We start from the raw sequence: 14152 nt of genomic DNA, 5'->3' as shown, positions 1-14152 counted from the left end.
AGTCATTCTTTAAACTGTTTTTCAAAGGTTTTAACAAGATTTCCTAATTTTAACCGTTAAAAAAATTACATGAAGAAAAATTTTGAGAAGAGGTGAAAATTTTATGTTGTGGCAAACGTTTTTATTTATTTTTTTGCTCTTATTGGATGCTAATCAAATATTAGCGAAATCATTGTAATTGTAGGTAAATTGTCATAATATCAATGGTTGTAAAATGCTTGTCATGAGTCATAAGGCACTCCTGAAATAACACAGTAATTCACAAGAATAAAAAACATCTCCGTCTCCATATTTATTAGTAAAGGTTAATCCCACAAACATAATTAATAGGATTTTAAGCTAAAAAAATGCAGGGACACCTTCAATCTGTTTAATTTATAAACTAATTTTATGATTGACATCATTAATTTCAGAAAAAAATAAATTGATTAATTATCTTATCCCTGTTACTATTTATTAAATATTTATGCAGCAATTTCCAAACAAAAAAGAGAACTGATCAAAACAAATTTGATTATATGATTTAGATTATAATACTCTTATAATCTGCTGATACTAATCTCTGATACGCTTTTAGTGATTGAATATATCTTACGATAATTTCCTTTTAATGGATATATATATATATATATATATATATATATATATATATATACATACATACACCGGGTGATATTTAAGTATGGAAGCAGATTTATACTACATATCTGGGAGGTATTTGGAGGTAGAAAAAATGAGATTCTACATAGTTAAAAAAAATATATACATTATGGTGGGTTATTAATTTTTGTCCGTTATCTTGAATGCACCATATTGAATCAAACTTAATTTTTTTAAACAGGAGAGACATATGACACATGATTTCAATTTAAAATTTTAGAAAAACAATGATGTTACCCTTTTTCTGTTAATGTCTTCGTTATCGAGTTATAAGAATTCAAATTTACAATGAAGGAAAAATCGTGTTAACAATAAAAAGAAGTAAAAAGCGCTGCATAAACAATTTTATTGCATTTTACATTCATAATGCATATAATAACAAACTTTTAACAGTGCTGTAACATTGATAATAATTAATAATTAACTAAACAACAACAAATTATTCGGCTATATTAGCTGATTTTATTTTCTAATTAAAAATTAATTTCCAGTGTTAATATCAGTTGATATCTGTTACTTATCGTAAATGACTTAAATCAGCTGGAAATACTTAAAAATGTATTATAAATTTAGTTGAATAAATCAATGCAGTTATTATGTTGAATAAATTTACAATGCAGTTTGTATTACGCTGAAACGATGCAACTCATTAACTCCTCATTTCACCTTTTTACTTCAATTTACTTGTAATGGTAAAATTTGATAGTGCTAGTATAAATTACGTTGTGTACCTAACGGATCAAATCTGTTTTTTGATGAAAATTTCATTTATTTAGTTTTATTAAACACTAGTTGCAGAGGCATGTCATAGGCACGCCCTCCGTAGCTAGGGCCTCCGGGCGGGTTGCCCTGGCAGGTGGCGTCTCAGAATGGGATTATTAGGTGTCCAAAATTGATTACCTCTTGTGTAAAAATATGTTTTTTTTGAATGACGAAAATCGATATAAGGAAAGTTAAATTAGAAATTTAATTCTTGAGATTGATACGAATCGAGATTTTCCGGTAGTGATCGGTACATTCTGGTTCCTACTTTTTGATTATACTTCATAATTTTATGAAGAAAAACAATTACATAAATAAAAAATATATTATTAATACATATTTCGCATATATATCGATATATAATAATATAACAAGTATACACCTGACCACTACGAGACATGTACTAACGAATTGGGATTTTACGCTAGTGATCGGTACTTTCTGGTCCTGAGCTAAAGATACACACACAGACCCACATACATACGCCCTTTATTAGGGTAAGATTAAGTCTTTAAATAACAATGCCTTCTATAAGTGAAATCGCAAGAATAACTCTGTTGATGATGTTCGGGTACGGTGAAAGAGTTCGGTCTTTACAAGAGGTATGTGTTTTATTTAATAATAGATTTTCAAACAGAGAACCAATAAGTAAATCGACTATGATCAAGACAGAACAGCGATTTGAAGTAACCGGTACTTTAATGAATTTTCCTCGTACGAGTAGACCAACAATGCCACAACTGATGCAAAGTCATTAGTTGTATCGCAGATCTTTATTGAGGACTTTCATTCATCGATTCAGAAAGCTATTTTTCAACATGACATTAGTTATCTTTCAGTTCAAAAGATTCTTAAAACACATGAATTTTACCCTTATAAGCTACACCTGGTACAAGAACTTTCAGAAAACGATTTTGACCGCTAAATTGAGTATTGTGATATTTATAATGCAAAAGTAAACGTAGAAACAAATTTTTCTAAATCAATAATATTTACTGATGAAGCAACTTTTATGTTAAATGGCCATGTGAGTAAGTAAAACTGTCGATGTTGGCGCGATAGTAATACCAGATGGATGTTGGAAGCTCATACAAAACACGTTAGAAATTGAACGTTTGGGCGGGAATCGTTGGTCATTGTATTGTAGGGCCTTTTATTTTAAATGACGGTTTTATAGGAGATGCTTACTGCAACTTGTTAATCGATAGGATTTAACCAAATATCCGGGAAAATTTTGGGCAAGAATTAAATAATAAAATATGGTTTCAGCAAGATGGGATACCACCTCATTATTATCTAAGGACAAATTTTAAATGAGCAATTTCCAAATCGCTTGATAGGTCGTAGAGGAGCCGTAGAAGATCTGCCAGGTCTCCAGACCTGTCTCCTCTGGATTAGAGGAGATACCTGAAACATAATATTTACAAAACAAGACCTGCAACCTTTGACGAATTGAAAAGAAGAATAATTGACGAATCTGCTCGTGTACCACTAGACATGATACAACAAGTTATAGACGGATATTACTTGAGGTTAGCATATTGCCAAGCTGTAAAGGAGAAGCATTTTGAACGTTTATTGTAGAATGGTATGGTATGCTTTCATAATTTATTTAATTAGTAATTTACGATCGTAAACATTTATTTAAAATTTTTAAATAAATATTGTAATATTTAAAGTAAATAATATCAGTTGATATAGCCGTTTAATTTGTTGTTAATTATTGTTATTGTTTATTATTATCGATATTATAACACTGTAATTTGTTATTGTATGCATTATGGATGTAAAATGAAATAAAATTGTTCATGCAACGCGTTTTACCTCATTTTATTGTTAACACAATTTTTCCGTCATTGTAACTCTGAAAGCTTATAGCTCAATAACAAAGACATTAACAGAAAAAGGGTTTCACCATTGTTTTTCTTGTTAAATTTTAAACCGAAATCATATATCATATGTCTGTCCACCTTCCTATTAAATAATTTAAGTTTGATTCAATTGGCGGATCAAAGATAACGGACAGAAATTAAAAACCCACATAATGTAGATTATTTTTAACTACGTACAACCCCATTTCTTTCTACTTCCAAATACCTCTCAGATATGTAGTATAAATTTGTTACCATATTTTAATATCACCCGGTATATATAGAATAAGATAAACAAAGTGAGTAAGAGTGAGGGGGAAAAGAAAATATGTACGTGTGTACAAATTATGCAAAAGTAACTCATGGGATGCAAATATTTTTAGTATTTTTTTTAAATGAAAATAATCGATCAGAAAGTTGGCAGTTCGTTTTTTGCCGTCCATATTCATCGAAAAATACTGAATAAAAAACTATAATAAATTAATTTGTTAAGTTACGCTCAATTAAGTCATTAAACAAGCATAAAACAAAATATTATTCCATTCTAAAATTGCAATTCTAACATTTTTAGTAATATTTTTAATCACATAAAGATAAGCATAAAGAAATGTATATGTAGAATAAAATACAATCAGAATAATTCATTCAATTAAAAACATTATCCTAATATATTAATAAAGCATAGAATCTTCTTGAGCTGTGTCCACATTATATAACAAAACATATTTTATATGTTTCAAAACTTGTAGAAAAAAAAATTTTAGTAATTTATAAAAAGTTTTATATTTCCCATAAGGAATCAATAAAAATTAAAAGATATTTTGAAACATAATCCAAAACTGTATGTATCAGTTAACTATGTTTTGACAACTCAACTAATCCTACGGCCAATTTCATTATTTTTTCGATGAAATAAAATAATTTTTACAGTATTTAAAATAGAACTTAACATTTATGAATCTGTATTATATCGCAGTTCTCCTGATGAATCGATTTCGCCATTATTTAAAATCTTTAAACGACGAAAACTACTAACTTTGATTTGACGAAAACTACATTACTTTGATTGTAATGACGGTCGGAACTATACTCTTCGTCTTGATATATTTTTATAGAAAATGAAACAAGCTTCTGTTGCTGCTCACTGAATTACGGTCTGCACGTTCAAAGTCGTATCAACCATTATAAAGTTGAACAATTTGTGGTAAATTGAAAAAGAGTAATTTGAAGTCTATAAACACAAGTAGTACAACCATCTGTTTTAAAACTTAAGTAGTGCCCCCTTGCTGCTCCGCGGAGTTATTATTACGAACTAATGTAATAACTACCAGGTCTGTTCAAAAAATAAACGAAAATATTTAATTACCCGCCCACGGATATATTTAGTGACGTTCGGTTGGCAGCATTGTGTTCCGCACAATCTCTTCTGTAACCATGTGTTCTTGGATTGTTGGTATCTCGTTTAATTTTCATGTTATAGTTATTTAAATGCAACGTGTTTACGTGTTAGTAGTGATTTTTGTAATGTGCTATTTTCGGAAGCAACGATACAACGTAAAATTTTGGGTGAAACTGGGGAAACCCTTCACAGATACTTTTCAAATTTTGAAACAAGCTTACAAAAATGATGCTCTGGGTCGTACGCCATGTTATGAATGGTTTTCACTATTTAAAACTGATCGTCAATCAATTGAAGATGACCCTCGACCAGGAAGGCCTTCGACTTCAATTAATGACACACACGTTCAGAAAATCAACAATCTGATGTGTCCAAATCCCCGATCGATTGGTCAGTGAACTTGCAAAACTTGTGAACTAACTTCTCGATTAGATCGTGTCATGACATTTTGAGTGAAAATTTGAACGTGAATCGAGTTGCAGCTAAGTTTGTTCCTCGTTTGATGACAAAACAGCAGAAAGAAGATTGATTGGACATTTGTTGGTAACTTGTTGAACAAGTCGATTAGGATGAAACATTCATGCAAAGGATCATAACGGGAGAAAAAAGCTGGGTTTACGGCTACGCCACTGAGACGGTTCAATTTCGGCTCAATCGTCACAATGAATTGCCATAGGATCTCCAAGCCCCAAGAAAGCACATCAGTCTCGACCCAATGTCAAAGTTATGATCTCTGTTACGTGAAATCCAAAAAAATGTGGCCAGCGTTGTGGCGAGACACCTCATGGTTCCTTCACCTAGCCAGTGCGCCCGCACACTCAACTTAGTCAATTCGTCAGTTTTGCACCAAAATTCAAATGACTGTCCTCCATCAGCCTCCCTATTCGCCAGATCTGGCTCCTTGCGATTTTTTTCTTACTTCCAAAATTAAAATCAGTGATGAAAGGATGCCGTTTTGAGGCTATTGATGACATTAAAGCAAATTTGTCAAGGAACTTAAAGGCTATTTCAAATGAATCTATCCAGGACTGCTTCGAAAAGTGGAAACACTGCTGAGAAAAGGGTGTAAATAAGGAGGCGAGTACTTTAAAGGGAATAAGGACGCGCAACTTGTAAAATTAATAATAAAATTTTAAAAAAATGTAGTTCGGACCCTATTTCATTTAAAACACATCTCACCACCAATTCCCTTTTTTCTCTTTCCTTTCCTACTACAGGTAAATGCGTGGTAAAAACCTATTTCCAGACGTTCGGGAAATAGACTATATAGACCTATTAGACGGATCGGGCTGATTTTTCATTATTCTGCTCGGAATGCCCCGCAGATATGTCATCAACCTTTCGACGGACTTTTAAAGTGATTTTCGTGCGAGTAATAACTTCAGAAATTTCCTCAATTAAGGGATAAATGACGATTTTTTGAAGATTTCTCAGAGGAGACTCAAGTTTGGGGTCTGATGACGCTTGATAAAATATTTGTGGGTCATTCCGAGTGGAATAAAAAAGAAATCATCTCGATCCGTCAAGTAGAACGCCTAAATAAACTGAAAATATAGTTTTAGCCAATTTTTTTTTAAATATAAGATTTTGTTATATTGAATAGATAAGGATTTTAATAAGTCTGAGATCCCTTTATACGTGCTCTATACGAAACTGTTTTGTAATTGTTCAGTACTAAACTGTTTGTATATCAAACTGTTATAAAATAATATGTTATATTATTTTATAAATAAAATAAGAAAACACTGTCGTGAGTTTTTCTAGATTTTTGTTTGGTTAAACCTAAAAATCTTACGGTTATATTGTCTTTTAAATAATTATTTAAAAGTAATTATTCAGTATTGTTTGGTATTATACCTGCTATAAAAGTAGGAAAAGTCTTTGATTATTAAAATAAATGTAGGTTAATAAAACACGTGGTTTATTACGTAATAATTTATAGAACACATAGATGACGTATACCCATTATTCTTAATTTTTCTATAAACAAATTCTTCTGTAAGATCTTATTAATAATCATTGCTTTTCTTATCAAGAAAATTAGTTCATAAAAATATTTATGTGTAATCTAGTTATTATTCTGAATTGTAAGTGTAAATGAACAAGTTCATTTTTGGCATTCCTCAACTTTTTCCGAAAAATACTAGTATCTCGCCAAAAGTTAAAACCAAATTAACTATCTCAGATTATTGATTGTAACAGATTATAACGTATGACTGAAATTTGATATTTCTTTCTTTCGACATAATTAAAAGGTATTCCCAAAGGGTAACTATATTATTTAATTACATCAAATAATTATTTTAAAAGCAATATAATCGTTAATATTCGAATCAATGGCTCATAATTACTAATATTTTGTCAAAATTTCCACTAAGTTATTATCATGAACTTAGAGTATTTCTTTTATTTTTTGTCCAATTATTAAAATAAAAATATATTCCTTGTTTTTAATCCCTTTTCTTTATTACGTAGCAAACAGGTTCGTAATTTACGAAAAATTATGTATTAATATTTATAATAATAGTAAGAGATATAATATGGAGCACGCTGATTGTAATAGATATACGAAACTAAAAGCATTTTAAGTAGGATAATTATATTAAAATAGAATGTTTTTAAATCAATTTTATTTACATAATAAATTCAACAAAAAAAAATGTAATCTATGGTTATGCATTTATATATTTAACAAATCTTTTAATTTTTTATAAGAAATATAACAATTTTTTTATGTTAACGTATTTAAAGGAATTAATGAGCAAATTTTAAATTATAATAATGAACACCGTCCATCAATCTTAGTAATTTACAGGCCATCTCATTACGGGTAAATTATAAGTATTAATGATACGGGTTAATAAATGTCATGTATAATGTAATATCATCATTTAAAAGATATGAATAAATCTTTTTTACTTAATACATTAATTCACCACATACAGAGAACCTTGTACATGGGAATATGGAAATGGAATCCCATATTCCAGTAGATTATGAGAAACGTCATGCCTGACTGGGATTCGAACTCGGATGAAAGGCCGAGACGCTGCCACTCTCCCGCGGAGATCTGCAGGCTTTTAAACTACATATTTTGTAGATAAGTTATCAATAATTTTTTTTTTCTAATATGTGCGTTGCAATCTGTTCAACTAGTGAACAATAAGCAACCCCGCCTCAACCCAGTGAGATGAGGATGATATTTATCATATGTAAATGAGATGTAGTCTTGTACGTACTTAGGGCGACCATTCCTGAGATGTGCTGTTAATTGAGCCCCAACCACTAAAGTACACCAGTATCCGCTGTCTAGTATTTAAATACATATAAGAGTAACGAACTTTTTTTAGGATTTGAATCATAGAACTTTCGACTTCAAAAATCAGCTGTTAACCACTAGACCGGTGGGTTATTAATAAATTAACATTTTGTAAATATGACTTCGTAGGTATTTATTTATGTCCTTATTCTTGTCCTTATTCAACGAAATGATATGGATTGTATCAATTGTAAGTACCATCACGGTTAAATGAATAAATGAATATTTAACAAATATTATATTTCAACACAATCGTTTTGTAAAAATAAATTTTATACTATATGTAATATTTCTACTCGCAAAAATACTTTCGAAATAAAATTTTAATAATTTTTTATATATTTATAAATTTCATATATATTTATAAAATATAATTATAAAAAAATGATTAAAAATTCATAATTTTTGCGCGTTATAACATTCGGAATAAGGACAGTTTAAATCAATTAATTACACGAAGAAATTTATTTAGCTGCCAATTTAAGGTTTTCAAAAATTATAATTTCAGCTTTTGGATTGTATTAAAAAGTAATCACCTGCAAAGCTTTTTTGTTTGCTGATGAATAATAAAAGAAATAAAGTGATAGATGGCATTTTTGTGTAAAAAATGAGAAGACGTAAATTATTGATTGAAATATTGTGTATTTATTTATAAATTACCAACAAAATTAAATTTTGTTAAAATTTTGAAAATTTTTTTTTTATAAACACATGGATTGTTTTTATGGACCGTTTATAAATCGTTTACTTTTTGATTTATTAATTTTTGTTTAATATTGTTATGCGCATCCGCATGGTGCTGGGGCGCAAGCTGGGACAACAACTGGTCTGCATACTGTTCTTGGTCTTAATGCTGGTGGGTGGCAGAGGTATGGTCTGTTAGCGATGACTTCAATTGGTCTTGGACGAGATTGTTTACGTACTGGAACGATGAATTCTTCTTCTACAACGACTTTTCTTAAATCGTTTGGTTTTTCTTTGATAACAATTTCTTCACATAATGGTCTGAATCCATAACCTCCGAAACCACCATAACCTCCGTAACCGCCAAAACCTCCGTAACCGCCAAAACCTCCGTAACCGCCATAACCGTAGCCAAGACCGCCATAACCATAGCCAAGACCGCCATAACCATAGCCAAGACCGCCATAACCATAGCCAAGACCGCCATAACCGTAGCCTAATCCACCGTAACCGTAGCCGCCTAAGCCATAACCGTAGTCACCATATCCGCCATATCCGCCATATCCGCCATATCCGCCATATCCGCCATATCCGCCATATCCGCCATATCCTCCATATCCGCCATATCCGCCAAATCCGCCATATCCACCATATCCGCTATAGCCACAGCCGCCATATGCTGGGAAGGAGCATGAGCAAGCTACCTGTAATGTGAAAAAAATGTTTTATTAGCTTATAATTTTCCAGTTATTTATTATAAATTATGCTTATCAACTTAAAAATCTAAATACTTTTTTTTAAAGGATGTGGCAATTCATAGACAAAAACCTTTATTTTCTCCTTATCACAACGTTGAATATATTATTAAAGTGCCGTATCACCTTATCAAAAGAAAAGTTTTTTCGTAGTAACTTATGAAAATCTGCACCCTATACATTATTATTATTGCTGGTTATGATTTCATAATTAGATATTATTAACATTTTATTTAATGTCAATCTTTTATGTGTTGTAAGAGAAGATTATAATTGATTTGACACCTGATACAATTCACTCGTGCTCAAAATAGTATAAGTATTCTTAATTTCTGGTTCATATTCCAGATTTACCTTGAAAGTTTAATGACTGAGTTTGTTTATCTTTTCCTTCCTTACTGAACTAATAAGAATGTTAAATACCACGATAAGAAGTGATTTATATTACATTATATTAATAGAAATTACTCTATTTTGAAAAAGATTAACAATTAAATTTTAGGGAATCTCCTTGGAGGACTGTATTTCTTTGAATGCATTTTAAAATTTATATATGATTTTTTTTTTACTAGTTATTTTGACGATATCAAAAAAGGTATTTTTTAAAATGATTTTTGTATTAAGTGTTTGATACTTCATCATCATTATGTCACTCAGAATTTACTTTTAAAATTGTGGCTAAAAATAATTTAACACTTAACATTTTTACAAATTATTAATTTTAGAAAAGTTAGTATATAATATTAAACGGAAAGTTCTTTGATTAAAAAAAATGATTTTTGGAATTGAATTACTTTGTAAATAATAAAAATAAATTAAAACAATTTTTTTTTAAATTTATTATATTGTTCAGGCTGATTTTACTTGTATTTTTAATTAATATTTCAGAATTTCTTTCAAGAATAATACAAGCATTTTTGTTTCCTTTATTAAATATAAAATCTACATTCTCTGGCATTTATTGAAAAACATTCGTCAAACCGAAATATTTCATTTCACATATTCTTCGTTAACTTATATATGTGATATCAAAGTAATACAAAATACACTATCTCTGAACGTTGAATAAAATGTTAAAATTTTGACTTCAGGTCAATTTAGAACTGCATTAGTTTTAACTCTTAATGGTGATCGAAAAGTTTCAATAAATAAATATACATATATATATATATATTTTTACGTCGATAACAAAATTAACCACTTACTTACTAGTTTTTTAAGTTGTATTTAACGAAAAATTTGTGTCATTTAAAAAATAAAATTATTTCAACATATATATATATATATATATATATATATATATATTTCTTTTTTATTTGTTATTAAAGAAAATTATTATACTTTTCATTAAAAAATATCATTACGACTTTTTTGATTTCAAAAAATGAAATTGAAATATTTTGAGAACAATTTAATTTCCAAATTCTATAATATTATTGCACAGTCCTTTTCTCAAAAAAAAAAAAAAATAAATAAATAAATAAAAAATAAAAATAGGAAGAAAAAAAATTTAGCAGTTACAATAAGATTAAGTTTTATATTCTAGTTTTATTCCACAGCTGTCAAAACAGTTAACATCTCATATGAATCCGATGGTTTCGTATACTGTTTTGACCAATGTTGAAATAATACAGAAAAAATAAATGTTTGTCAAATATTGGTAATATTTTTTCTAGAAAAATTAAACGTGAATGATTCTATTGTCATAGTACACTTGTTAAAACTCTCTCCTCTCTATCTCTCTCTCTCTCTCTCTCTCTCTCTCTATATATATATATATATATATATATATATATATATATATATAATACATACTTTTTTTTAATAAAAACTTATATAATATTTTATTTTTATTATTAAAAGAAATATAATTAAGTAAGCAGTAAATATTTATTTGAATAGATATATATGTATATGTTAAAAAGTTTAAAATAATTTTTTATTACTCAAAAAATAAATAGGCAATTAAAAAAAAAATGTTTGTTTTAAAAACTGAAAAATAATATGTATTATTTATATTACCTGAAGGGCGATGGCAAGAAATACAAATAAACAAGACATTTCGATTGTGTGTTACTACCACAACTGAAATCAAGTGTACCTATTATAGGTATCCCAGTCAATTTATATGGATGAATTGTTTCTTTTGAAATCACGAATACCTTTGATAATTTCATTTTTATCATTTATATCATTAAAAAAAAAATTCTTAATCTGTATTTTTATTTAACCTTCGTTTATTATTTAATTTTCATGATAATTATCTTAAATGTCACGCACAAAATAATCATCATGATTTTTGTTTTGGCATGTGTTTAACCATATTAGTATCAATAAAGTATTCTTTTCCGTGTAATTTCAGAAAGTTGTAAATTTCACGTTTTTGTTCATTTATTTTATTTTCCTTTATTAAAAAAAAATCATAGGCTACATACATATTTGTAAGTAGTTTTCTGGAAGGTTTTTTTTTAAATATGTACACATTTCAAAATTAATTTATTTTTGGTCTTTAATTTCATAACTACCCTAGTAATTTTTAAACGAAGCTTTAACATGTTTAGGAAATAGTTAATATGAAGAAACGAAGTGTCTCGAAAATATATAGAAAATATAATTACTAAAATAATAATACTAAGCATCAAAGTTCCCAAATTCCGAATAATTTTTATTTTTATTTCAGGGATTTTCTTATTTTATGGAAAAATTTATTTCTAAGGAAGTGATCCTAAAAAAAAGATTTAAAACAGAATTAATAAAAAAAAATAGAAAAAATTAAGTATAACTTTGAACTTTATAACTTTAGAAAAAAATAAAGTATATGAAAGAAACGAAAAGAATTTATACTAATTTGGGTACGGAATGTTACAAAGGTGCCAGAGCTACTTTAATTTTAATAGCCCTTTAAGTGATGAAAAATAATAAAAAAAGAAAAAAGTTTGAATAATAGAAATTAAAAGAACCAAAAAACAAAAATATATTTATTTTATAGCTGGGGAATAAATTTTAAGAAAACTTTTTCTAAAGAATATTCATATACAGAAAAACCTATAACAAATTTGCTTAAGTAAGATTTTCTCTAAATCTAACAACCCCTTCAATAGAAGAAAGAGATAATTTTTAAGATTTTTTTTACATTATATGTCTGGGATGTATATTTTTTAAAATGTGTAGCCTTTTTGTAGCTCTATTCATGAAGTATTTATTTTCAAAAACTTTTTGAAAAATATTTAAACTGAAGAAAAATAGAGTAAATAAAAAATATATACTTCAATTTTTAAGAAGCGGGGTTGATTAAAAAAAAGTTTTGAATTATTTATTTATCTATTGAAGGTAAATAAGTTTGCTTCAATAAAATGTTCTCTAAAATACTTTTGAGGAAAATAAAAAATTGGATTTTTCGTGATATGACGAATTTTGAAAAAAATATTAATATGATCAACGCCCCATATATAGAAATATTTGAGCCAAATTTGAAGAAAATCGTTTTGCCAATCCTGAAATATATGTCCAAAAGCAGTGCGACATATATAAATAAATATGGTTTTTTTGTCTAAGTGAACTATTTGTACCCAGAAATATAAATATTTGCAAAACCCAGGGTTCCCTCTTTTTGTAATCATCACACTTTTGCCTTTAATATTGCTATTCTAGCTTTATTAGCCGGGAAAATAGATATTTTGATTGTAATCCTTTATTAATGAACAGAATCAAAATATTGAAGGGATGGAAGAACATTGTTACAAAAGCTTTCTAACCCAATTAGGTTGGGTTATTTAGCAATCTTCTAATCGCTAAAATTGGAAGAGAGCCATGGCCGTGGGGCGTAACAGGGGGATTCTAGAGGGGGTACAGCGTCGCATGGCTATCAAGGTGGCATCAGCATATGCTTCGGTGTCGACTGAGGCGGTGCTGGTGATCACGGGGCAATCACCTCTTCAGCAACTGGCAGAGGCTTGAGTATTAGGCCACTGGGAAGTGCCCAGGGGGAACATAATGTGGCCCTGTTCCGAGATTGGCAAGCTAGAAGGGATGTATCCACCATGGACAGGAGACGCACCGCCTTATCGCGGATATAAAGCCGTGGGCCAGTCAGGGGTTTGGTGAGCTGAACTACCGGTTTACGCAATTCCTGACCGGTCATAGGGTCTTCTGCGCTTACCTGTGTGGTAGGAGAAAGGTGGATAACTCCTACTGCCCCTACTGTGGCGACCCGGATACCCCGGAACACGTGGTGTTCTGGTACTCTCACTGGGAAGAATATCGCCTAGCTTGCTCGACGATTACCGGATCGCTCAGCGTGGATAACATCATCGACACCATGTTGCGGAGCTCCAGGAATTTTGATATCGTCGTAGGATTCGTGACGAGGGTTCTTCAGTTTAAGGATCGGAGGGCTCGGGAATGAAGAACAGTCCCCTGCGGAGCTGCCGCTCGCTCATGCTTGCTCGGGTAGGCGGTAGCGATGAGGCACGAAAACTCTCGAACTCCCGAGCGAAGAAGACCGGGTCCTGGCGGGGATGCCCCATTCAAGGTGTTCCCGTTAGAGGCACTGGCTTAAAGATCGAGTCCCGGCTCCCGGAGAGGGGACCCAGGGATGGCATAGCCGGACCTGGTGGATCCTACTCTGTGGGTTTGAGACGGGCGCAAAGTAAAATCCGACTGGCGGGCCGACCTGTCATGCTGGATGTTAAGCCGGTAGTCG

At 30.2% G+C, this 14152-nt stretch overlaps 1 protein-coding gene across 1 annotated transcript; it reads right to left on the bottom strand.

The window, feature by feature from the left end:
- Positions 1 to 8633: 8633 nt before the first annotated feature.
- On the bottom strand, positions 8634 to 11541 carry LOC142328158 (uncharacterized). The gene is made up of 2 exons (XM_075371701.1): positions 11473 to 11541; positions 8634 to 9399 (listed from the first exon to the last, which is right to left on the bottom strand). Exons 1-2 carry the CDS (start codon positions 11509 to 11511, stop codon positions 8791 to 8793), a joined length of 648 nt encoding a protein of 215 aa, XP_075227816.1. The 5' UTR covers positions 11512 to 11541; the 3' UTR covers positions 8634 to 8790.
- Between the last annotated feature and the right edge of the window lie 2611 nt (positions 11542 to 14152).

Source organism: Lycorma delicatula, chromosome 7 (genome assembly GCF_047948215.1).
Source record: "Lycorma delicatula isolate Av1 chromosome 7, ASM4794821v1, whole genome shotgun sequence".
NCBI lineage: Eukaryota > Metazoa > Arthropoda > Insecta > Hemiptera > Fulgoridae > Lycorma > Lycorma delicatula.
Note: the sequence above shows the minus strand (reverse complement) of the source record. Positions and strands in the feature narration are given on the sequence as shown.